The 25,669-nt window shown below is 44.0% G+C and overlaps 1 protein-coding gene across 2 annotated transcripts; it reads left to right on the top strand.

Annotated features, from left to right (window-relative positions):
• The first annotated feature begins 354 nt into the window (after positions 1–354).
• On the top strand, positions 355–24,157 carry LOC147901835 (putative phosphopantothenoylcysteine decarboxylase). 2 transcript variants are annotated; one of them, XM_087375060.1, is made up of 4 exons: positions 355–443; positions 566–624; positions 18,058–18,422; positions 23,453–24,157. In XM_087375060.1, the coding sequence occupies exons 2-4, from the start codon at positions 570–572 to the stop codon at positions 23,741–23,743; spliced, it is 711 nt and encodes a 236-aa protein (XP_087231186.1). In that variant the 5' UTR covers positions 355–443; positions 566–569; the 3' UTR covers positions 23,744–24,157. The 2 variants fall into 2 exon arrangements, with proteins under 2 accessions (XP_087231186.1, XP_087231188.1); XM_087375062.1 differs by lacking the exons at positions 355–443; positions 566–624 and adding an exon at positions 1,049–1,113.
• Positions 24,158–25,669: the final 1,512 nt, after the last annotated feature.

Here is a 25,669-nt window from a genome sequence, read left to right as displayed (position 1 = left end):
GACTATTGCCACATGCTCATGTAGTGTACTTCTGAATGATAGAGACCCTCTCTGGCCCCCCTCTGCAAGCCATATCCGTTAATCCATACCTAATGTTCTGATTTAGGTGTGTCCTTGGGTTGAGGAGAAGCTCATGTAGTGTACTTTTGAATGATTACTGGATATCCGGCGTTGTTGGATACCGTCTGAGGGGGACGTAATATCGCGTGTGGTCTAAACGATGTGAGACCGAAGGTGACTTAACCACGATTGAAACTAGTGTGGCGTTTGGGAGGGTGACGGTACAACTTACGCAGGTTAAGGAGGCTCTCTATATAAACGGCAAAATATGGCCACCCTCAGTTCTTCGTTCTCAAAATTTTGAAAGCAGAGAGTTCCCGCGTCTGTGCATTTTTCATTCCATGAGCTCCCTCGCTCCTGCTCCAAGATCGTTTTCCGAGCAGGTAATCATCAATGCTTTATCCAATCTCGTCAGCCTTTCAATCTTGCATCCTCTTAATCCACTTTCCTTACATGACATCTCCTATCGCCCCAGCTCACTGCCTTCATTTCTCCGTTTTATCAGTTGTATGGAGGCTAGGAGAAAGCAACCTGCTGGGAAGAGGTCGTGGGAAAGTGGATCAGGTTCTTCTTTGCCGCTTTTCCTTTCTCCGTTTCTAAACTGTCGGCGTTTTGTGAAAATAGCGCTTCTAAAAGCTTTGCTGACGGAAAATGCGTTAAGCTGCTTTGATTTCACGAGATTTCTTATAGTCTTTGCCCGCGTGGAAAATTCCATACAAAAGTTTGCCTATCCGAAATTTCTAAGAGATTAATTTTGACGCATCCTTCGCTCTTTAGTACAATAACTTTTTTCTCCTGACGCGATGTGAGTAAACTGTTACATCTTGCGCTAAACAGCGAAAATCTTTGCGCTGAAAAGACATCCGTCTTCGTAAGTGAAAGCAAGCCTATCGCATCAGAGATCCTACGTCTCGCGTGATGGAAATGGTCGGAATGCAAAGCAAATGCAAGTCTATCGCAGCAGAGGTCCTAAGGGAGGAAAATGGTCGGATTGCACTAAAATCAAGGAACTACTCAATTGGTATCCATGTAGGAGAATGATCTTTCCAACTGGTAGGTGAATCAAAGAAAGATCGGAGTGTAACAAGATCAGAATATCACTAGCTATCCAGGCTGACGCAACATTCTCCTCTTGTAACGATTTCAAGTCTGCATGAAAGATTACGACATTCTTTCGCTGTTAACGAGACCAATAAAAGCTGGATTCTGCATCGAAACCTTGATAATCAAAAACACCATGCCCAGCGAATGTGCACCTTGTCAGGCTCAATGACACCACGATCCCAGTTGATTGTAAAAACGCTACCTCTAGGGCCCAGCCTACCCTCAGTATGCACAGTATGCATGGTTAGCAGGCCCTAGGTAAGATCATCTGTCGTGAATCATACATCTGGAATCTGGACCTGCCCTTTTACTCATTGAACGATCGTGAACGAGGGCTGGGATTACGTAGAGAGTAAAGGGGTTCTTTAGTAGAGTAGGAGGTACAAATTCCTTATTACCATGTTAACAGAAGCACGAAGTTCCATCCAGACTTCCTTGCACAGCTGGAAGCGATGTATAAAGAAGGATACGAGTGGGAGCTGGGGGCTAGGTGCAATTTGGGCTTGCCAGACGAATACAGCTGAGAAGTGATGCTACAAGATGAGGATGAATTGCCAGAGGAAAAGGAGGCGCTTAGAGAAGTAGCCAGTAAAGGTTTTTGACCAACAGCCTTTTAAAGAAAAGTAAACCTCGTGCTGATACATGCAAAACACAGAAAATTAGAGAGAGCAACTCCATATTTAAGAGACAAATTTAAAGAAACAATGATGAAGACAAGAAAACATAATTGACAAGTTAGCAGTGCCAGGGAAGTGGAGGATGATGGGGAGAAATACAAACATCTGAGGGAATCCACAGTGACGTTTGTGACTTGTTCCTAGATGGTATGGAATGACCTTCTCAGCCTTTTAGAGCAGCCAGCCAAACATCTGGCAACCTATGTCAAGGAAGTTCTAACCAACAGAAAAAAATGCTCTTGGAGACGATAGTCTCAACCTAATCTGATTTTCTGGCCATGGAAGAAAGGTAGATTGATATTGGTATGTGAGAGATTTAATGGTTACTTTTAAAGCTACCATCGAATTTAGGTACTATGCTCCAATTAAAGTTGTCAGCTACATCGTTTCAAACTATCTTTAAAAACTGCTTTCTTCATTGTAGTGCCAGTAGGTCTTCCAGGTATCTGTTATTTCCTAGCCAATTCTTGACTGTATTCCATAAGCACCGTCAAGTATATGATAGCCGGTTAGCTTCCTCAATCGTCTGTTGAGTTTGGATGTGTCATCTCATTCTTTTTGTCCAAATATTGACTCAACAAAAGCAAATCAAGTCCCTCTATACATTCTTCAAAGAAATCCTTCTTGTCCCTCTTGTAGCCATACATTTGTGTGAGGTTTGGATGCTACTATATTTTAATTTAAATAATCTTTTAGTGCCCTTTGCCAAGTTTATGTGCTAGTATTCACGGTTTCAAGTGGAATTCTCGAGTTATCCCACTCTATTCTTGGCCTAGTCTTCACCCATGCCACGAGTGAAAAGCTGGTGTCTCTGGAAACAGGCTGGTCCACAGCCAGCACTATTTCATGTATTTTCTTCAATGATCATCTCCGATTTTGCCTTGCTACCGTAGATCCTATGTAGTCCCTCCAAGTGATATAGCATATTGTGAGTGCTTGGCCAGTCCATTAGGTCTGGCGGGGTTACATGCATCAGGGGAGTCTTAGGTGGGGCCTCTCTTGTGGAAGTGTACATGCCACTCCTTAATTGAGATGGCTCAACTGAAATTCAAAGTTGCTGAACACGCGTGGTGTCATCTTTTCATCTCCATGTTTGTCCTGCTCTTGCTTTTAGCTACTTCATTTTGCTGTAATGTGTGAGGCACCCTAGGGTCTAGACTGATGCTTTATGTCGCTTGCAGAATTCCTCAGTGTTTTGAGCACCTGGATTTTCAGAAAGAGCCACAAACTCCTTGAATTCACTTCTTTGTCATGGGAGCACTCATATGCAATCATTTATGGAATTGAGTGCCTTGATTGTCAGAGAACCACAAACTCCCTCAAGTGACTTCTTTGTCATGGGAACTACTCACGTGCAATTATCTATGGAATTGACAAACAAAAATTGTTTGAATACTAGGGTCAATGCCCCACATATGAGCCCCCAAATGAGGAGAACAATGGGGCTTGATACTTTTTTGTGTAGAGACGTAGATGATGTCGTATTGGCACCAGTAATGGGATGGAATCATAGTTCAAAGAAACATTTGAATACTTTATGTGTGCTTGTGGTTTCTATTGCATATCCCTTGAAACGCCCTAAACCTTGCATGTTTCCTCTTAAAACTCAATGATCTTGTGTTACTTGGTTATCGCCTTACTGAAAAGGAGATTCAGTTTGAGTTCTATACATATGACACATCATGGATATATTGAAAGGTTCCAAAGGGGATTTGATGGGATGAGTCCATATTATAGTAACATGTATGGTATTATTTGCATACTAAATTGTGTTCCCACGTTGGATGAAGGCTGGCAAACCAATTTTCCTTAGGGCTCATGCTAATGATTCAAACAAGTACACCAAGCTGTTTCTGGAGATATAACATTAATGAGGACCTATTAAGGATTTGACGTACTTTATGTACTTCTTGGAAGTGTACAATAAAGAGGCATTTACAGCATGGAAAAGTGGTTGTTTAAGTTGTTATTTTGCTGTCCATAGGATTGGTAGAACACACAATTCCCTAATCTTGCACAAGATCTGTTCTTTAGGCTAAGTTTGATGTTATCGTAACATAAATGCCATTGCTACTTCTAGATTTCTTCTCATTTTTGCAATCCTTTTCTTACAACTTATTGTTAAGGGGCATATTAACAACACTAATTGCATTTGCTCTTTTTGACAATTAGACTTGTCTCCACACCCTTTGCACTTTGACTTGTTGTGAACGTTTAAAGCCCTAGGTAAGCCCACATTTTTGTTTTACTTTTGAATCTTACAATTGACTCTTGTTGCAAATTTGTGCATGGGAAGAATGTGCATTTGTAAAGTTTAGAACTTTTTGCCCCTTATTTGACATTCTAAGATGAATATGGCATAGAGTTTGACTTTGTGGGGCCAAGCTTCATAGGCATTGGTATGTGATCACACTCACAGGTCAAAAGTTTGGCCAAGGAAAGTGCTGTGTTCCACGGTTTAGGTTCATAAGGTGGGTCAAAATGACAAGTACACGTTTTGTAAAAACAACACTTTTGGGTATAAAGAGGTATTTATTAGATGAGATTTGAGATTTTGCTGTTGTGATTCAAGTATAAGTAATAAAGGTGCATCCTAGAGCTACTTGAGCAATATATTGCATGACTCAAAATGAGCAACTAGAATTATAGAGATATATATACATGACTTGCTTTCAAGGGACAATTGTCACTCTTTGATCATGTGTTATTGCTTAAGGAGGACAAGTCCATGTGACCTTAGTGTGGACTTAGAGGGTACATTGAGTTGATGTGCAAATATGTTTCCACTTTGTTTATTCGCACTCTCGTCCTCTTTGGCCCCTCCTCTACGTCTTCCACAACCCCCACATCGAGAGAATGTCAAAGTCTCGGTAGTACCTTCACCCGCAACATTATGTCTCTTTCTTGCTTGTGATAGGGTAGTGCGCATCATCTTGGTACCCTCTTAAACAATCATCCGATATAATTCTTGTGTCGTGCGATCAATAGTTGGGAGATTAGGGATTTTGAAGATATCAATCTCATCAAGATTGATCTACAAAACTAAAACACAAACATGATAGACGCATTTCAAGAACTTAGAAGATCTTCCCAATGCGTCAAAGTTAACAAAATTGAATATACTAAAAAGTCCACAACTTGCATGGCACCAGTGAGGTTATTGAACTTTTGCATATTGTGGAACACAATTTCTTCCTGTTGATCACAAGTTTTTGCATTTTCTGTGTGGAGAGCTTTGTTTCTTCTCTTTGTGTGCACCAAACACATTTTTCTCTCGCATGCACTTGAGGAGCAATGTTGTATATGTGCATTGTCGCATTTCCCTTTTAAATTTAATGTAGGAAACTTGAAAGTTATGTGAATTTAGGAATGAATTGCAAGTTTTTGAATTATTATTTGTAAAATGCCAAGTCTTCTAAGTTTAAACATGTGATAAGAATTTGAGTGCTAGCTTTTGTAGCTTTGTTGTCTTTCCCCCAAATTTCTCCCACCAAGACATTGGGTGAAGAGCCGTCTCATGGCTTGGGCTATTGAATGGCTGAAAAGACCAACATTGTTTTGAAGCGTCAAAAGCTGGTCATGTAAAAGATTGGCTTGGGTGGTCTTGTAAGCTCCACCAACATATGTCAACCAGCCCTTGATGAGATCTTCATCAATTTTTGCTCTCCCCTCTCGAAAGAGAATGTAGAAGATGGGCCACACAATGAATGGGTTTGAGAACTTGACTTTAGGAATTGGATCAAGAGTAATTGCTCAGCTTCATGCTTCTTGCTTCTAGATCAACTTGCCACTCATTGGAGATAATGATTTTCATGATTGTGCTGCCATATTCTCACAAGGTGCTCCATGACAATGAACACCACAACAAATCAAGTCTTGCAGGCCTAAGAATAGCCAGCTCTCCAAAATTACTTCCCTTAATCAATAACACATGTTGTAGTATTGAAGTGGAAGGTGGTTGCTCAGAAGGAAAGCCAAGATTTTGAGATGGATCGGAAGGAACATCATCATTGGTTGTGTTCAGAGTTGGGTCAAGGGCAAGAGAAGGGAACTCTTGATTTGTAGATGGTGGAGGAACACCAACTGTAATAGCAACCCAACAGAGGTAGCAGATGTGAGGCACGTAGCGTGTGATGGATGTGTAGGAGGTCTTGATGGAATGCTCTGACTAGGAGGGCCCATAAGAATACTCCTTGGGCATGTTCTTCTTCTTCTTCTTTGGGAAATCTCTATCGAAATGCCTAAAGATCCTACTAATTTGACATTGATTCTACCTGTTCGCAACCTTGTCTCTTTGTCAAAAAGAGAGCCATCGAGATGGTGTAGCATAATATAGTCATCAGAAATGTTAGGGTCAGACAAGATGGTCGTAACTTTGGGAACTTCATCAGACTTGATCGCCTCCACTACGGAATAGGGTAAATTAGGAAGGGGGCCCCCCTCTACGACCAGCCCTAAAGAAGCTCCAATTGTGTTAAGGAGTCGTTGATAAACCTGAGGTAGACCGAGGAATCTGATGAAGAGTGAAGTGACTTGCCTATCCTCCTCTATAGGGTTGAAGCCCAAAGAGAAGGGTTTGAAAAAAATCTTTCCAAAACCAAGCGCCAAGGCCTTGAGCATTGTGCTTGCAGCTCCAAGAGAGCAAAAGCTACTTGAAAGAAACCTTATTCCAATAATTGAACATCAGCAAAAAGGTGATTGGTGAGGTCTAGAGGTGAGGCAACAAGCATCCAAATCCTGAGCCTATGACCTAGAAGGGTGGGACTTGTGAATGCATGCAAAGAGGGTATTGGAGCTTTCGAACTCCACATCCTTTTAAAGTTGTAGCGGTGTGTCTTTTGAGAATGTGCACGTTCCCGTTGCGACATAAGTGTATGCGGATTGGCCATTCGTCAATTGAGGTTGGAGGGCCAACTCAAATGATATAAAAATCCGTCTGTTGCTCGAGAGAGAGGCGTGAAGGGAGGGCTTGAAAGGAGAGAGAGGATGGCAAGGAGGGGCTGAGAGGGAGAGGGAGGAGGGGAGGGGCTTAGAGGTAGGAGAAGGGCAGGGGGGGAGGGGAGGGGCTGAGAGGGAGAGGGAGGGTAGCGAGAGATAGGGGCGGAGGGGGCAGGCAGTGTGGGAGGGAGAATTGGTGGAGGGAGAAGGTATTAGGGGAGGAGAGAGGAGTGGGGGGGATAGGCAGTGGGTGAGAGGGAGGAGAGGAGGAAGCAACAGGGGTCAGAGGGAGGGGTGTGGAGAGGAAGCATGAGGGAGGTGGTGGCAAGAGGTAGCAGGGAGGGAGGAAAGAAAAGAAAGAAAGTTTATTAAAGTCTTCGGAAGACCGGTGGGTCTATGAGATTGTGAAAAACTTGATACAATGAGCTGTGGTAGTGGAGTCTTTAAACGAGCATCCACACCAATGCAAAATGCAAATGGCAGTACTAATTCCAAAGTACAACATAGTCATATCTCGACTATAAATATCAATCTCAGCATCATCGTCGACATCATCATAATCATCATCATCATCATCATCAGCAACAACAGGACATCAGGATGGATGAGGTTGTGGAAGTGGAGGCATGAGGTTAGCAATAGAGCGCTGTCGCTCCCCTAAGGGTGCAGTCCTGGTACATCTCGTGGTTGTAGCTTTGCATCTAACCAAGGCCACTGTGACCCCTGTTGGTCGGGCTCCGATCCTAAACAAGGAGGGGATGTGCCCAAGTATGATCTGTGAGTCAACCCTCAGTTTGAGTTGTCGGGTCACAGGTTCTGGGTCACGGTCATGTTGAGGTCTCTCGCCTCGTGGGGGTCTATGTGATCTGGTTGAAAGAACTCCGTGATAGAGCTCTGAGAGGTATGAGTCGAGGAAGAAGTCTGCTCTTGTCTTCGTGCTCGGAGTATCCTATCGCGGTGTCTGAGCACCTCATGAATGAAATCAGCCAAACATCACTGGTCTGGGTAGGAGAGGAAACGGGCCAAAACCCCATAACTATCTTTGAAGAGGTAGTAGAAACGCCCTTGGATCTCATAGTAAACAGGACACCTGAAGATGAAATGCTCCTCTGTCTCTACCTCTTGCATGTCACACGGTGTGCATATGCGCCTCTCCCTAGGTAACCACTCTGCTTTGCCGCTTTCGATATGAAGTTTGTGTGAAGAGACCTGGAACTGCCTAAGAGAGGTCCTCAGTGAGTGGGGTAGGTGAATCTGTGTGTATCCTGGTGGATTAATGAAACCCTCTGTTGTGATATGTAAGAAGTGATCTCTGTAGAAGCCCAACTTCACTGGAAGATCACTCGGGCCCAACCAAGTCTGGAATGTGTGTAGCTGTAGTAGATCCTCTCAGATAATCTGGTTGACCTCGTGTGATAGGAGGGGAGAGACAGGAGCATCCATGCTGTACTAGAAAGGAGGTAGTCTGTCCATGTGGAGCCCTAGTTCTGCAAACCATCTCTCTGTGCGTGCATACCAGCACCTCTGGTCTCCCCCTACTGCAAGTGCCATAGAAGAGGACAATGCTAGCCATGGTATCTTGCTACGCCCGAATGTGTAATTTCCATACTCCTTAACTCGGTATAGCTACGTAATGACTTGAAATGCATCATCTAGCTGAAATGGGGGTGACTCAAACTTTGTCCGAATGATCTGGTGAGGGACAGATGGCTTACCACTGATCATCCGTGATAACATTAGAACCTGTAGCCGCTCCACCCTGGCCCACTTTGTATTCAACAAGTCTGGCTCCCAGCATGGACTGCCATACGTCCTTGTTGGGCGGACCAAGGAGTCAAAAAGCAACCCTTTGGTATGTGGATCTTGAAAGTGAGAGTGGAAGCACTACCTCTCTAGTCTAGCCAATGAAGCATATCCTTTGCTCAGGTGTGCATGCATCGCGGGTCTCATAGTGAAGATGGGTTCGGAAAAGACGACCCCAAGATAAGTGTATGATGAAACTACCTCAACAAGGGACCCATCAAATGCGAAATGCTCATCCCGCATGACGGCTCAAGATGTATTGAAGATCATAACCTTTTTTACCCAAGTTGACCTTCAAATCATGAGACTCACAAAAGGACTGTAGTGTGTCAAGGTGTCTCTGGAGCCCCTTTGCTGAGGAAGACAAGAGAGCCACGTCATCTGTGCAAAGTAATATCCGGATCAGCGTGCCCGCGAGAGAGTAACCTACCCCTCCTTGTGCTTGCATCATTGTCTCGAGCTCGTCAATGTAGAGGCTAAACAAGATAGGTGATAATACGCACCCTGGTTTGATCCCGATAGTACTCATGATCTCGTCTGTCCATCTAGATCCTGTCCGGACTCTGCCTGAAACTCACTCATAAAGTCCAAATGATCTCTTGGTCGTAACCCAAATCCTGTAGGCGTCGTATGAGGCGAGCTCTCGGAACGGTGTCAAATGCCTTGCGAAAATCCACAAAGAAACAGTAAACCCTCTGCTTTTGTGCCCTCGCCTCCTCGATGATAAATCTGAGTGCGAGAATATGGTCCATGGTCCCATGATTCCACCTGAAACTGGCTTGTCCCGCTGCTCTAAGTCGTCGACACTTCGCAAATTTGTTGACCTCAGAATCAAGTATTGATGCATAAATCTTGGACATGACATGTCCAATCATAATGGTCCTGTAGTTTTCCAAGTTCATGGGATCCCTTGCCTTGTGGATGGGTGAGATAGTGTTTATGGTCCAGGTGCGTGGAAACCCCAAGCAACTGCTTCATTAAATAGCTTGGCTAAGATCGGGTCTAGGAGGTTAATCCCATCTGCAATGAGTTCAGTGCATAGTCCCTCATGATCCTCCACTCGGCCATTATGAAGTTTCATTATGGCATTCTTTACCCCCCCTAGTGAAGAGGGTGCAAGATGTGGGGCATGGCATATGTGATAGGTTAGGGGCTGGCTGATTTGGGATATCATAGAGTGTGCGTGCATAATCAGACCACACTAGAGTGTCCTGAGTGGTAAGGGAGACCATTCCTCTAGAAATCTCTGCCAGAAGTTCTTTGAGTTACTGAACATAATGTTAAGTAGCTCCTCCTTGTTCCGACGCACAAAGCCAAGTTTCTTCTTGCGTACCAAACAACGATACTCGTGTAGCGTCTCTAGTTCACTCGGAAGGCTATTTTTTGTTATATGAGTTGATGGCGTAAAGCTTTATACTCATCATCATACTAGCTATTACAGGGTACGGTCTTGGGTGGTGGTGGGCGGGTGGTGTGGGGGAAGGCGTGAAGAGCAGCCTTGTGTAGTGAGCGTACTAGGGCAACACAATCCTCTAATAGGGGTATAAAGTCAATGTATGCGAGAAGTATGTATAGATGGCTAGAGTAAGTAGGTGAGTGATCGCGATCATAGCGTATATCATGGTAGGTGGAGTAAGAACTCAACGGGGTAGAATGTGTGCATCATCTTTTGAAATGTGTGCAGGTGCATTAGAGGAAAAGGCTCAAAAAAATAGTATGCCTTCTCTCTAATGACTTTGTGTGCAGTATTTGAGAAAAATTTGACATGCAGAAATGTACTTGCTACCAAGGCCACATACATGATGAATAAGAGCTCGTGAAAGGCTCTCCCAATAGTTGTATCTCTAGCCCTTTGTACTTGATCCAATTCAAGGATTCGGGTTAATGTAGTCATAGTTGCACGAAACGGCCGTTTCGTGGCCGGAAACGGAAACGACGAAACGAAAATGGCGTTTCGTAAAACGTGCTTTGCCCTAAACCCTAAAAACGTGTTTCGCCGCCTCTCTTCATCTTTTGCCGCCTCCCGCCCGTTCCACTCCTCCTGTGCATCCTTGTTGCTCTCTCCACCTTCTCTAAGCTCTCTCCATCCCTCCATCCTTTGCTCTTGGACTCTCCATCCCGTTTTCCTTGGATCTCCATCCTTCTCTCTCCATCCTCTTCATCCTTTGCTCCATCTTCTCCATCCTGCAAGCTGTAGCTTGGCAGCCTGCTCTCTAGACTCCATCCCTCCATCCTTCTTCTCTCTATCCTCTCTTTAATCTTACCTTCTACCTCTCCATCCTTCTCCTCTCCATCCTCCTTCACTTCTACCTCTGATCCTCCAGGCTCCTTCCACCTCTCCAAATTCTTTTACCTCTGAGCTCTCCATCCTCCTTCTACCTCTCCATTCTCTCTCACTTGTGACCTCTCCATCCTCCTTCTCACCTCTCCATCCTCCTCAATGCCGAGAGATGCTTATTGGGTCCATGTCTCCCTCTTGGATAGTTATAAAGGAGGCGGTGGCTCCAAGAAGTGGAGATGCAACTATTGCGGCATAAGCAAAACGGGGTCTGTCACATGGGTGAAAGACCATCTAGCAGGTGTTCCCAGCAAGGATGTAGGACCTTGTGAGTTCGTGCCTACTCCAGTGAAAGGTGGCCTAACAGAATGGAAGCGTGTGTGTATGGCGGCCTTGGCTGCAAAAAGTGAAGGACAAGGGTTGCAAGATGAAGAAGAGGCTGCTGACACTGAGCCATTGGATGATGCTAGCACATTGGATTCTGCAAAGAGAAGTAGAGGGGCATCAACTACATCGAGCGCGGGTCCTAGTGCTACAAGAACACCCTTGCCACATGGATCAATACGTGTGGATGCTAGTGCGGGGAAAAGAGGATCACTGCAAAGGTTTAGCATTCAAGCACGCTTGCAAAAGCAAGCAGTGAAGGAGGCCACTAGTGAGCTCACAAAGCTCTTCATACAGTGTGCAATATCCTTTCATGTGGCGAAGACTACACGATGGAGGAAGGCCATGAGAGCCGTAAGCCGCATTGGGTATGAATGGGAAGGGCCTACATATGAGGCCTTGCGGACAAGAGAGCTAAGAAGAGAGAGGGAATGTGTGGAAGACCAAATGAAGCCCTTGAAAGAGACTTGGAAAAAATATGGATGCACACTCTTATGCGATGGATGGTCAAATGCACGCAAGAGGAATGTGTACAATATTTTAGTGTCTTCTTGCAAGGGAACCATGTTCTTGAGAGCCATAGACGCTTCCACTGCAGGTACAGTGATTACAGGGTTGTATATTTGGGAGCATTTACGGGCAGCCATTATGGAGATAGGTGTTGAGCATGTGGTGACAGATAATGGCAGCAATTGTGTGTCAATGGGTGCCATGTTAGAAGATGAGTTCCCTAAGATTGTGTGGACACCCTGTGCCTCACATTGCCTTGATCTTTTGATCGAGGACCTAGGGAAGATACCTTGGATTGATGCCATCTTCTCCACAGCCCGCAGTATCGTGAAGTTTGTCACGAAGAGACCCAAAGTCCTCAGCATCTATCGGGCTTACAGTGACCTTGAGCTATTGAAACCTCCAGCCACAAGGTTTGCTTACATGTTCATAGTGGTGGAGAGGCTTGTGCGAGTGCGCCAGGGCTTGTTGCGCACGGTTGTGTCTCGGGAGTGGGGAGATTGGGACGATAGAGGCCAAGCAAAGTCTATCAAATATTTTCGCATGATCATGGATGAGTCTTGGTGAAATCAAGCGAAGGCGTTAATCAAATCGATTAATCCTATCTACACGGTGCTTCGCATCACGGACATGGAGGGAAGCACATTAGGGCTCTTGTACGAGTTTATGGACAAGATTGGAGAGGCCCTCAACAGAAACACTTCCCTATCGCCTGATAAGTAAGACTTTTTACTTTTGTAATATGTATAATTATTGCAGTTACTAAATGGCAATTTGTTATCATGAAGTTTGGAATTTTCAAATATATATTATGTATGTACTATTATCTATAGTCTATGAATTTTGCATGCATAATGCATTCTAATTTCTTGTGGCATGATTTAGGGTTGAGTTCATCCGTGCTATATGGAATAAGTGGTGGAATTGGTTCCACCGCCCAATCCATGCAGTGGCACATGTATTGCATCCGCTCTGGCGCAGTCAAGAGCAATATGAGAATGACGAGTTGGAGAAGGGGATGCAACAGTATCTACAAAATTGGACGGGTGGTGACTTGGAGATGCAACGAAGAATGGAGGATGAACTTCTATTGTTCCGCAATCACAGCCTCTCCTTTGGTCGACCTATGGCTAGGCTTCGAGAGACACAGTTGCAACTTGTCTCTTGGTGGGAGAAATATGGCAATTGTACTCCTACTTTGGTAAGAGTCTAAGAGACAAGTTCCAACGCCACTAGTTAGAGCTTAGTCGTTAAGTAATTTGAAGTTTTATCTACTACAAATATGTTTAAAGTTATCAAGTTCTTGATACTTATCTCGGCTTAATTGGCTTATGGCAGAAACGCCTTGCTATACGTGTTCTCTCACAGGATTGCAATTCCAGTCCTTGTGAGAGGAACTGGAGCACTTGGGCCCTCTTTCACAGAAAGAAGAGGAACAGATTGAGCACGGCTCAATTGGAGCGGTTTGTTTTGTCATTGCAACCTCTGTCTCCTTGAGTTCGCCGCCGGCTGCCCCGAACCTCGCCAAGTGAATGTAGACAAGGTGGACGTGGAGAAGATGAAGGCCATACCAGATATCCCACGGGACGAGTTGGACATATACACCATGTTGTATGAGGAGCTGTCAGCACCAACACACCACACACGATCATACACTCAACCATCTGGAGATGGTGCTAGTACTTCAGTTGCACCCGATGGTCTTGATCCCGATGTTGATGATTCTTCTTCAGACAGTGACACAGATGCCTCAAGCTTATTTGAGGACGCAGAGGATGATGATGACGAGGAGTCCATGGATGATGCAGATGATCAGTGGTCCTGTTGCTTTTTTTTATGTCATCCATGGCCCATGGGTGCTTTTATTTTGAGTCTTGCATGAGTCATGAGTCATGAGTCATGATCATGAAATTTGTGGATCATGAATCATGATCATCTATGGAGTCTGGACATTGGATACTTTCAAGTTTCAAGTTTCAACTTGTGTGCTAAGTTTAAACTTTAAAGTACTTCAAACTTCTAAATTTCAGATTCTTGTAATGCCAAACTTGTTAGTCATGACTCATGATACATGTTGATTTCAGATTATTGAAGCATCATTCAAGAATTTAGAATCATAGAGGCATGAATGATGCATTGATGCTTGAAGGCTGAAGCTTCAAGTATAGATAATTGTAATTTGTATTATGTATGATTTGCACTCTATTGATAATTATATTATGTATAAAAAATAAATTTTTATACATAAATTGTATCATATTGCCGTTTCTTCCGTTTTTGTTTCGGCGGGGCCGGAAACTTTGTTTCTTCCGTTTCGGCTGGTAACTATGCAAAGAGGATACATGTTCTTAGGCATGCTACTGTTCAAACTTGAACTGCAATATAGAAGGGAGAATTAGAACCAATGCTCATTATTCTTTGAGCATAATAATAATGGGGTGGCTCGCCCAAAGAGCAAATGCATAACACTGGCTGTTCAAACTTGACTATCTTTAAAAAAATTTCTTATCATCCTTCTAGTTGTAGGATATTGCCGGCATAATGATATTCCACTTTTTAACAAGGCTTTGACACTTACTTAGGCGCTTGTTGCTATCTCCATAATCTCTCTGGTCAGTTGCTATTTTCTGTTTATATTAGTAGCGAGAATCGCTTCCAAATTGTAGCTCAAGCTTAATCCCCACGTGAATGGATTTTTTCATTCCCATACTCGAAGTCCGTCAAAAACCAAATGTAGACCGCTTATACTGATCGATTGCAATGCCACAAACTGGGTTTTTGTGGGGAGAATGAGTTAACTCCCAGGGAAAACACTTTACATATCTCAAAGGGCCTACCAAATTATATATGTATTGGCCATGTGAATCAAGCCATGGTGTATTCTTCCCATTCAAGACATTACAACCAGGGTTCAGCAGAAGAAGCTTTGAGCTACAACTGTGAAAGGGTTTACAGTGCACAACAGTGCCAAGTGGGCAGCAATTATATTGTATAAATAATACATTATTACAAGAGAGCTGAGAGAAGACCTTGTCTGTAAAGAATAGCTCAAATCTCCAACATGGCCCTTGTAGCTGCCCCAAGCACAACAGCAGACAATTGCAAAGTAACCCAGGCTGCTGTCCACCATTGGAAGGCAATGGGGGCAAGGTAAGGGCCAAGGCTCTTGCAATTGAATGCAGGAAATCAAATAGGGCTGAACTGAGCAGCGGGCTGCAAAAGTCAAGACTCCTCCATGTGGGTGGTTGCATAAGCTTGTTTACCAAAGGTGTTCTATCAATGATTTCATCCCTTGACAATGCCAGCCTTCACCAGAGCCATTGTCCATCGAGATTATTTCTGATTTTCGTCATTGCCTAGTGGCCGTGTTCCCTCAGACAGATGACCGACTCACTCCTTGGTACTGATCTGCCGTGGTCTCTTGTAGACGACATGATTTGTGACATGCATCCTTTTGTAGAGACATCGTGGTGTATCACGAGACCTGTTTTTAATGATCTCAAATATCTGTCTTGGGTGTGGATGCCTGCCTTAGTGGCTCCACCCCTAGTTTTCTCAGCGTGTCCTGTTTTCTTTAGTCTCATAAACCCTTTGGTGTTTCAAAGGCTATAATGTTAGAAATTACCCAATAGAGGGTCCGCACAGTGGAAGACAGATAGTATTGCCCAAGAACTCACACAGTGTGGTGTGGGGTGTGGAATCACAGACTTCTTAAACTTATGTGAATAGATGTGCAAGCCAGTAAATAGACAACGCTCAGAGACAAAGATAGAAGCAACACTTTTATATTTCCATCCGTCCACAAAGTAGGACAGGATATAATACCAAAAGGTTCTCCTAATAGATGTCAAGCACTTCTAGATCTCTGAGCCCGCGTGCTCCACCTCGAGCAAATGTAGACTCTTTGTCTAGAGTGATCCTCTCCACCTTGCTGTCTGGAAACCAGCCTAGGTGGGCAGCCTCCTGTGAGCTAGGTCTGCAGCACAAGGTACTTCTTTCTCCTCCTGAATGTAGGCCCAAAAGGTAGCCCTGCTGTTGCTCCTTCTGCTAGTGGATTGGCTGCTCTAGATGATATGGAATGAGGACTGAATGGCCCTCTTTTATAGGTCCAGGGCCTGCTTGCAAAAACTGACCAGCAGCCTCAATCTGGCCGACCCAAACAGGCCGACCAGGCTGCTGCAAAACAGCCCTTAAAGGGCTCTCATAACCAGGGCCCCTGGCCCACACAACTAGGGCTTTTGGCCCTCACTTCAAGGGCTGATGCCCTCCTATATATCCAGGGTCCAGCCCCCCTCTGCCCTGCCATTTTCTAGGCATGGTAGGCTGGCTGGAACAAGCCCTACCAGCCCTATACCTGGCCAACCAGGCTGCTGGTAACCCCCGCCATGTTGCGCCTCTGCCAGGCCCTTCTCCAGCGCCGTACAGATCCGTACACCTTGCAGATGTCAGCTCCATGTCATCGCCTCCAAGGATCTGCAGTCCCATACAGTCACGCATCATCACCCATACTTAGAGAAGCTGCTGTTCCGTACTGTTCCTTCAGGAATCCTCCTCTCTTGGCTATGAGGTGTTGCATGGCAGCCCCCTCCCTCTCTCTTCTCTGGGCATCTTCTGCCCTAGGTCTCCCTCCCCCACGCTCTGCTCATATGGGGGCTTACAGATGGGGAGGTGACCATTCCAACATATAATACATTTTTTAAAACTTTCTTCTCCACTGAACCCTTGACAGAAACTCAGTAGAAAGGCCTTTGTGAGCATGCATGCCCAATTATGATAGAATGCTCACTGTTATTCCATGCTGCTTCTCAAGTTTGTCAAAGCAACTTTCCACATTGGCGAAGCTTGAAGGTCATGCTATGACCTATCTGAACAGTGAAGGCTCAGTGCTGCACTATAATGGTGCTTGTCCCAATCTTCATGCTGGGCTTGCCAAGGGCAATTTGCTCATGCACGGTTTCCAGCGTGGGATGCAAAACAGTCTAAGCAAAGCCCAAAGTTCACTCAAAGGGCAATGGGCATGGTTCAGACACCGTGATGGTTGAACATTGCATCGTGCAGCGAACAGGGTTAAAGGCATTGCAAATGAGCGATACATGCGTATGGCTAGGTTTGAGGTAAATTTTAAACTTTTCCTCACATAACCTAACATTCCTACAGTAGCTAATGCTCCTAAAGAAATTTTCAAGGGGATTACTTCTTCAAGAACATAAATTCAGTCGAGGACATCATTTTTGTGCAGAAGAGAGTGAACTTTTGGTTCAGTTGATTGACCACTGACTTGTACCAAAACTGGATTGATTGGACTGACTCCCGGGTGTCAATCGATGCTCGATAATTGGCGTCCAAAGACCATGCAGGTTCTTGGCCCCCCACCCCATCTCTTCCCCTTGTTCCATGCATTGAGCAGTGAGGGTCATGCAGAATTTCATGGCCTTGACTCTTGCCTGTGAGGGCATGGAAATGATGTTGCAAGAACTTTTAATGGAAGGGACTTGGCGCTAAAGAACATAGTGCATTTTGCCGTGCTTGTCAGATAATAGGTAAGAAGTCTTGGCTCTAGGTTCTGAAGTAAGCTTGTTTGTGGTTTGCTCCTGCTTATGAAGAGCCTATGCATCTTTTGTATCTGCGTGTGAGAGTGGGGAAAAATGGCTCAGGAGATTTCCAGGATCTCTGTTGGCCATTCACAACATGAGTACAGTTTACCCTTGCCTAGATACAGGGCAAGCTTGGGCTGCCACAACAAAATTGTCATGCCCATCTCTCATTTTCATCTCAGCAGTTTTAGTTCCGACTATGCAAGGGCCATGCTTACAGTATCAAAAGCTGTTTTCTATCTTCATTTTGCAATGCTTTGTTTTGCCTAGATTCAGTAAATCCCTTAGATGGTCAATACTGTTCTGGATAGATGTGGCCTAGATTTACATTGCTTGCCCCAAAATTTATGGGTCTCAATGGTTCCAGCTATGCTCTAAGTTCAGGTCAAGGAAGCTGATGTAGAGTTTACTTCAAAAATTTGCAAATCAGAAGCAATTTGTATTGTTTTCTGTTTTTCAAATTTTAAAGGATTAGTAACGCTTCCAAAAAATTTTTTGGTCCTTTTATTTCAGTCAATAAAAAGGTCCAGAAGTATGCAAATGTGATTGATTGGGTGATGGAAGTGATGCATGGTTGCAGAGGCTTCAAAATTAGTCATGTGGCTCATACAAAAGGACAGCATTATTTTGTGTGTTTTTTACCCATGTTATTGTAGGTGATTTCCCATGTATGATGAATTTATACTAAGACATTTTGAAATACCTGCAGCTGAATACAGTACAGGAGTGGTTATGGCCACGAGAAATACAACTGTCAGGCTCCTGCTACCAGGACATGAGAGAACCAGTGATAAACCACGTGTTCTGCTGGCTGCAAGCGGGAGTGTTGCCGCCATTAAGTTTGGAATCCTTGCTGAAAGTATTTCAGAGTGGGCAGATGTAAAAGCAGTGGCTACAAAATCGGCTCTGCACTTTATAGACAGAGTCTCTTTTCCTTCAAGCGTAAGGCTGTACACTGACGAGGATGAGTGGTCAACTTGGACCAAAATTGGCGATAATGTCTTGCACATAGAGCTTCGAAAATGGGCAGATGCTATTGTGATCACCCCCCTCTCAGCAAACACACTTGCAAAGGTAGAATCCCTGATTTTTATCTGCATCTGCACCATGCAAAAAGTTGTTTTCAATGTGATACTGCAGCTACAGACCTTTTGCTTGTTGCTGTGCTCTTTTAATGAACCTTGTGGATTCTAAAACTCAAGTTAGATGGAAGGTTTACTTTCAGAGTCTGAATCACGCTTCAACAATTCTGCCTAATTTCACTGAGAATTTAAACAATGTTTTTATAATACAATACAAGGAAATTTGTGAAACATGTTTTGCTATTCAATGAAGACCAAGGGTAGAACCTGTCCTGCTGCTTCTTCAACTACCAAACACAGCGACACATGACATGAGCAACATAAAACCTGTCACTTCTCCTGTCTTGCTAATGGAAAGCCAGAGAAAGGCTGACAGTTAGGCCACATCCCTTGGTAGAGACTAAATCCAGGTCCTGAAAGAAAATATAGCTCTTTGCTTCATCTACAGCCCATGGCTTGACTAGCTGCAGCAGTACATATGAGGCAGGCCAGTAGCCAGTCTGGTGTGACATCATCTATGATGTCAATGAGATTGTCTCAACTGACATCATCAATGATGTATGTGTGTGGGGAAGACACGACATCCTTTGCCTATAAAATAGGGCATTGTAGTTGCTATCAACATCAATCAAGTTCATGTGTTGTCTCAGCCATGTCTCCATCCTTCCGAGTTTCTCTCCCCCTCTCCATGTGAACTTAACAAGGGAGTGGTAGTAGGATATCCTAGGTGTCTTCTACCTAAAGTCTTTCAACGCCTCCATCCTTCGACCTTGGTGGGAGAGATCCAACAAGATCAACCATCATATGGTGACGAGCCACTTTGGCAAGGTCAGCATGAGTATAGAGGTACCGAGTTGTTTCATTGATGATGAAGGGGAGGTACCTATCCATACCCATAAGTGACGTGGCTTGCTAGTTGTGATGTAGGAAACGATTCAAATGCAGGCACATGAGGGTTTTATAGCACCAAGAAGCCCATGCCAGAGAAGAGTGTTGGGAGTCGGGACAAAGAAGCCATAGAAGAATGGAATTGTGCTGCCAGGGATGGGACTGTGCACATAGAGAAGTCCATGCCGTTGGGATCTAGAGCTACTGTTGAGAGACGGGAATGTGTCCTGAATGCAGGGATCAGAGCCATCCACAGCTGAAAGCGACCCCACTTGTTCGTCATCATCCCTCCCCTCTCCAGAGGGCAGTGTGTGGGAGACAATGGCCAATATTATGGTGTGGAGCATTTGGGTTGTGCGATGTAGCTTGGTGATGGACGAGCACTTTGTTCCACCTGTAGATACTCTAGGTGCCATTTGGCAGGATATCATCTTCATCCTGCACGCCACATGAGAGTGCATGCTGTTGGGATCTAGAGTGACCGCTGAAAGGTGAGAATGCGTCTTGAATGCAGAGATCATAGCCATCCACGGATGTAAGCATAATTTGTCCAAGCCCTTAAACCAAATAAGAAGAATTATCGGTGCACGAGACTCTCTTACCAATATGTGCATACCATACAACCAGCAAATCCCTTGCGGCATGGTTGTTAGCCCTTGTTTCAGAGATTCCCTAGGCAGTGAGCTGGGTTCTCTAGAAACAGTTTGGTTCCTTTTCAGTCAGATTCTTTATTATGTTTCCCACAATCAGTGCCTCAGGGACTGCTGAGTTTGTATGGTTGTTTTTTCAAGCATTGATGGAAGTTCTTTTCTCTAGCAAAAAGGAATACACAGCTGGGTTGAGCCCGTTCAGGCCTGTCTCTCCGTAACTTGTGCATAGATGGGGCTTTGGTATGGGACGCATAGTCTTACGTGGGATGGTGGACCATAGTCAGAGGTTGCTTAGCCTCAGCTCGGGGTTGGTCTTGAGGGATCTATGGTTGGGTGGTGATGTACAAGCCTACACGATTTGTGTCCTTGTGTTTGTACTCTGACCATTGTTGTGCTTTGCAAGTTAACATGGAGATAGAGGAGATCCTAGAACCCCCATGTTGGTGTTGACTAACTTGCAGGATCTGTTTGAATATACGATCTTTTATTGCATTTGTATAAGGCTTTCAAACTCCCATAACTTGTCTTTCCATGCTTGTATTCCACTCTGTTTTCAAACTAAGCTACATGTATATGTAGGTTTTGCTTCTAGGGTTTCTCCTTCGAATGTAAAGACACATGTTTCTTGTTCCAAATATTATGACCTCTCTTTGCAATATTTACTTTCATTTAGTGTTGGTAGAATTTATCTAATGCATCCAGGTATATATGCATCATCTCCTTACAGGCATGGGGCACCTGCATTGGGATATTGCCTTTCTATTTCCTGCTCATATACATGAGCCCTTTTATAGTCCTTCCTCAAATGCAGGGATGTTGTGTATTTCTAGTTTCTACAGCTAATTGGGTTCCTTCAATGGCCTTGTAGTTGAACCCAAGGTCTCGTCATCATCTTGACGTACTTCATGATATGCCTTGTGGATGGACTTATAATCCTGTCGTCAATCACACTTGACCCATTGCATATTTGAAGTCCGAAGTACCTAAATAGGGTGAGCAACTGTTTTCCCACAGAGTGGCTTCTCTTGCATCTTCTGATGTCTTCTTCCAGCCCCTTCTTTCTTCACTATTCTCTTTCATTTCTTCCATTCACAATGAATCTTTCCCTTCTATGGTTATGGTGGCCTTCCTTGATCCAGTTCGTGCATTATTATCCCTTGCTAGGATGATTGTGTGTTCCATTTAGTACGTTGTTGTATCCTCTCCCTAATGCATGGAGGGATATTGCAGGAGCACAAAATGGCAAACTGCCTTCCCTATATTTTCTCTGTGCTGCAGTTTCCAGCTACATATATTGTTTATGTGGGTCTTCTTTTATTGCCTTGACTAAGTTCTCCCATTATTTGTTAATGAAGGATGCCATCCCATAGAATCTGTTGGAAAGGTCACCTCCCCATCTGTAAGCCCCCAAATGAGGAGAGCATGGGGGAGGGAGACCTAGGGTAGGATGTGCCCAAAGAGAGATTACCTGGATGTGTGGATCTGGGACAGATCTGGAGCATTCATGGTTGGCGGGGTATCCCGAGGTACAGAAGCCTACATGGAGAGCTATTGAGCGAGGTTTGTGGACAGGCACATGGCCTGCAACATGCTATGGATATGGCGCAATGAAGGCAGGTGTGCAGCAGCAGGGTCGGCCTGTGTAGATAGGCTGATTGGACTGGGTATAGCCAGCCACACAGGCCTGGTTATGGGCTGGCCAGTGGAATGCCCCTTGCATAAGCAAATAAGGCAGTACCCTGCCCTTTATATAGGGCTAGCAGGCTGGTCGGCTGGCCAATCAAAGTCGGCCAGCACACAGCCCCAAAAGGGCAGCCCACAGCCCCATAAATGGGGAGCTGTGGGGTCGGTTGATGGACAGACAAAGTCGGCCAGGAAGCCCCTTCAAGTCGGTCAGTTTTGAGCCCCTTTGGGGCCTATAAAAGGAGCCCTTTGATAGGGCATTTATTATCCAGCAGCCAGCAGTTCCAGGGCAGAAAGGAGCAGCAGGAAGCCTACTCTCTGGGCCTATCTACAGGAGGTGAGAGAGTGCAACAGGTGCTGCAGACTTAGCTCTAAGGAGAGGCCGGGACCTTGGCTGTCTTCTAGGGCAGCAAGGTGCTGAGATCATCATACCTTCTGGAGCAGCCATTCACAAGCAGGTTGGAGCAGTGGAACAGGGATCTGTGTGCTACAGACAAAGCTTGGCAGGGGCTGCCCACCTAGGCTGATTCACAGGCAGTAAGGTGGAGAAGAACACACTGGATGGAAAGTCTACTTACGTTCGAGGTGGAGCACGCGGGCTCGAGTCTAGAGATAGCCGGCAGATAGGAGGAGGACCTTGTGGTTAGATCTGAGGACCACACCATTGGTGGGACTGTGGATCCATCTCTTTTGTATTGTGTCCATAGTTTGGATGGAAATATATAAGTTTTGGTGTCTTCTATATCTGGCTGGTTCATTGTCTATTGATGAGTCTGCACACCTATCTTATACACATCAAGTAAAGAAGTTTGTGATTCCACACCCACACCACACTGTGAGCTCTTGGGCATTACTATAAGTCTTCCGCTGTGCGTACCCTCTGTTGGGTTATTTCTAACAGAATCATCGTCCTCCTATGTATGTTTTTGTAATCCATATTCACTTTTTTGAGAAACCTTGCATTCTGGAATCTCATTCCATCATGCTTCCATGTTTCCAATACTATGAGCATGGTCTCAGATATTCTCTTCCATTGCTAAGGCCTTGTCTACTGGCTGTCTGCTCACATTTCATACTTTGATTCTGAGGGTCTGGAGTCCCTATGCCTTGTTACCCCTCCTTTGCCCTTTTTTCAATGACTACCTTTCCATTCTTTACATATGCCTTTGTGCCCTCGCTCTCTCTCCCTCTCTCCCTCTGAAAAAAAGAATCATCTCCATCTCCATCTCCTTGATCCTTTGAGAGTATTGCCTTTGTATGAGCTCTTCATGTGCCTTGAGATTGTGCTTGTGGTTAAGTGCTTTGAATCTGGATTGTACATCTTGGAAGTTTACAATTAAATGCCTTGGTCTGTCTCCTTTCCTTCCTACCCTCAAGGCAGCTTACCATTGGATTGCAGAAATGTGCATTTGTCTGGATGCATTGCTGCGGTGTCTTCTGCCTTGTTCTCTTCCACTCCGAGAGAGAGAGAGAGAGAGAGAGAGAGAGAGAGAGAGAGAGCATTGCTGCCATGTCTTCTGCCTTGTTCTCTTGCACTCCCAGAGAGAGAGAGAGAGAGAGAGAGAGAGAGAGAGAGAGAGAGAGAGATTTTCTGCTTTTGTTAAGCTCCATGTGTATCTTTCCCTCCGTATACCGTATAGATGCTGACAATCCTTTCAAAGTAAAAGGACAGAATTGGACGTGAGAGTGTCTGTCAGGAAGTAGTAAACGATATCACTCTTATATTTTCTACTAATAAAATTCTTGAGGCTGCTTGAAATCTTGGTGCTGGATTATCTTTGATGTATGTACATGTTGGCAGGTTGCTGGAGGCCTTTGTGACAACCTTCTCACATGCATTGTGCGTGCTTGGGATTTCTCAAAGCCTGTTTTTGTAGCTCCAGCCATGAATACATGCATGTGGAACAATCCTTTCACGCAGAGACACATAGACATAGTCAAAGAGTTGGGTTTTACGGTGATACCTCCTGTATCTAAACCATTAGCGTGTGGAGATATTGGTACTGGAGCCATGGCAGAACCATCAGTTATCGACTCAACGTTGAGATGGTCAATGCGTGAACGGAAGACACGAGTTCAAGCCCCTCTGTGAATAACATTTAAGCTCAGAAAGATGTAACATATGACCAAAGCACATGCAATCCTTTTGAATCTGGAGGAATAATGTTGCAGCAATCTTCCGTGTGCCCTTTTGCCAGGGAAGTGAATGCATAGGACTTACCTGTTTACTACAAAATAACCCAGTCAGATTACGGGTCTCAGCTATCTTAACACAGATATTTGAATGCTGTTTACTAAGATTTCTGCAAGTTTATTGGCCGTGCCACTAATGGGATTCTGCAATAGGGATTTGGCACAGTAAAGGTAGCCTGTAATGAGACTACTGGTGCAATAACTGCATAGGGATTTAACATAAGGAAACATGTTCTGGTGCAATAAGTGCATAGCTTGAAGCAAAGACCATTGTTGCTTGATGTCTTCTAAGAGATTTCTTGATGCTTATTCATCCTGGTTGTGGTTTCATATTACACTTTGTCCAGAAGTATCATTATGCCAATTTGCAGTTATCGATAAGGGCCTTCAGAGAACAACTGTGTTGCACTTTTTCAATTCCACCCCTTCACTCACTCTGGTTGTGCATTGAGTGTACAAAAGAAGTATATTGCACGTGGCCAGATTTGAATCGCACCTCAAATACTCTACCGTGAGTTTCCTCTTTTCATACTAGTAGCTAATGCCTTATATAGTTGAGCCAAACCAAATCTGTCTGCTTACTTGTAACTACCTTATGAGCTTAGGCATCTGTTCATCAGAAAAACTGTGGTGACTCTTTGCAAGCAATATCATTAGTTATGATGAAATAACATTTTCCTTGTTATTTGAAGAGTTAATATATATTCCTATTCACTGTTAACAGAAGTACTGATGACATTTACGGGTGTAGGTGAAAGCTACCCTGCATGAGGCCCCCCCTTTTATTAGCATTGCCAGACAGTGACATGGTTATCAGCTCACAACTGTTTTGTGATTTCCCACTGTTTATTTCCCCTTCCCCTCCCCTCCCCTCCTCTCCGTCTGGAGTGCTCTTTACTTTGCTTTTGTTGCTCAACTACATCTCAACTCCTTATCTATATAGGCTATGCCCATTCATCTTTATCCTCTTCCCATAATTAACTAAGTTTGAACTGTAATAGCTTTTTAAATCCTTTGGATGATGTTCCTCATAATTCAAATTCAGACTTTGTAACTATGTCTCAATTGCAGTGAAATCAAACTGAATCATATTCTAATTTTGCAAATAATCACTCGTGCAAAATTGTCTATTATTGATGTCAATACAAAAGATCCAATTGACATTTACATACATACATATATATATATCTCAATGTAGGTAGCATGTATTCAACTTGAAAGCAATAAACTCCTCCAATGTTAGCATTTTGAAAGATATATCTCACAAAGCACATGTCTACTTCAGATGAAATTTAGCAAGAGTTAAGATCTTGAGATAGACACATAAGCTTAAGGGATATCTAAGGAGCTCAGTTTCGTCTAGTCCAAACAAAGAAACAGTGAACTCACCAATGTAAAGGAAGCACGTAAATCAAGCAAATGGCTGTTTATTATGATGGGTAAGCCTTGATTAAAGACTTCAAATCCAAACCCAAAGACTCTTAGTCTTAAATTGATGTTATAAAGGGCCATCTTATGATACTATTAGAATGTAGCTATGTGGGAGGAGCTAGCTTTGTGCGCTTCTAGATGTAGCAAGTCACTTTTTTGTGTCTATACTTTGTCTCATAGACTAGTGAGGTCTTTTGTAGACATTAATGGATCTTTCTTTCTTTCTTTCTTTCAATGTGCGCAACATGGATTCAAGTTGAGCACACGAAACTCCAACATTATGGAATTTAACAGTTTGTAAGAGTAACTCAAAGGATCTAGACCGAGGGTTTGTTTTCCTTTGTTTTTTGTTAAGTTGATCGTGTTAAAAAGTAGGTTAGTGTCTAATTTTGTA

Source organism: Dipteris shenzhenensis, chromosome 5, assembly GCF_047967505.1.
Source record: "Dipteris shenzhenensis isolate YYH24624 ecotype China chromosome 5, Dip_SZ_1.0, whole genome shotgun sequence".
In the NCBI taxonomy this organism is placed as follows: domain Eukaryota; kingdom Viridiplantae; phylum Streptophyta; class Polypodiopsida; order Gleicheniales; family Dipteridaceae; genus Dipteris; species Dipteris shenzhenensis.
Note: the sequence above shows the minus strand (reverse complement) of the source record. Positions and strands in the feature narration are given on the sequence as shown.

Coding starts and splice junctions, on each gene's coding strand:
- LOC147901835 (XM_087375060.1), top strand. CDS start 570: ATGGAGGCTAGGAGAAAGCAACCTGCTGGGAAGAGGTCGTGGGAAAGT. Junction 625..18,057: donor GTCGTGGGAAAGTGGATCAG/GTTCTTCTTTGC, acceptor AAATACCTGCAG/CTGAATACAGTACAGGAGTG. Junction 18,423..23,452: donor CAGCAAACACACTTGCAAAG/GTAGAATCCCTG, acceptor ACATGTTGGCAG/GTTGCTGGAGGCCTTTGTGA.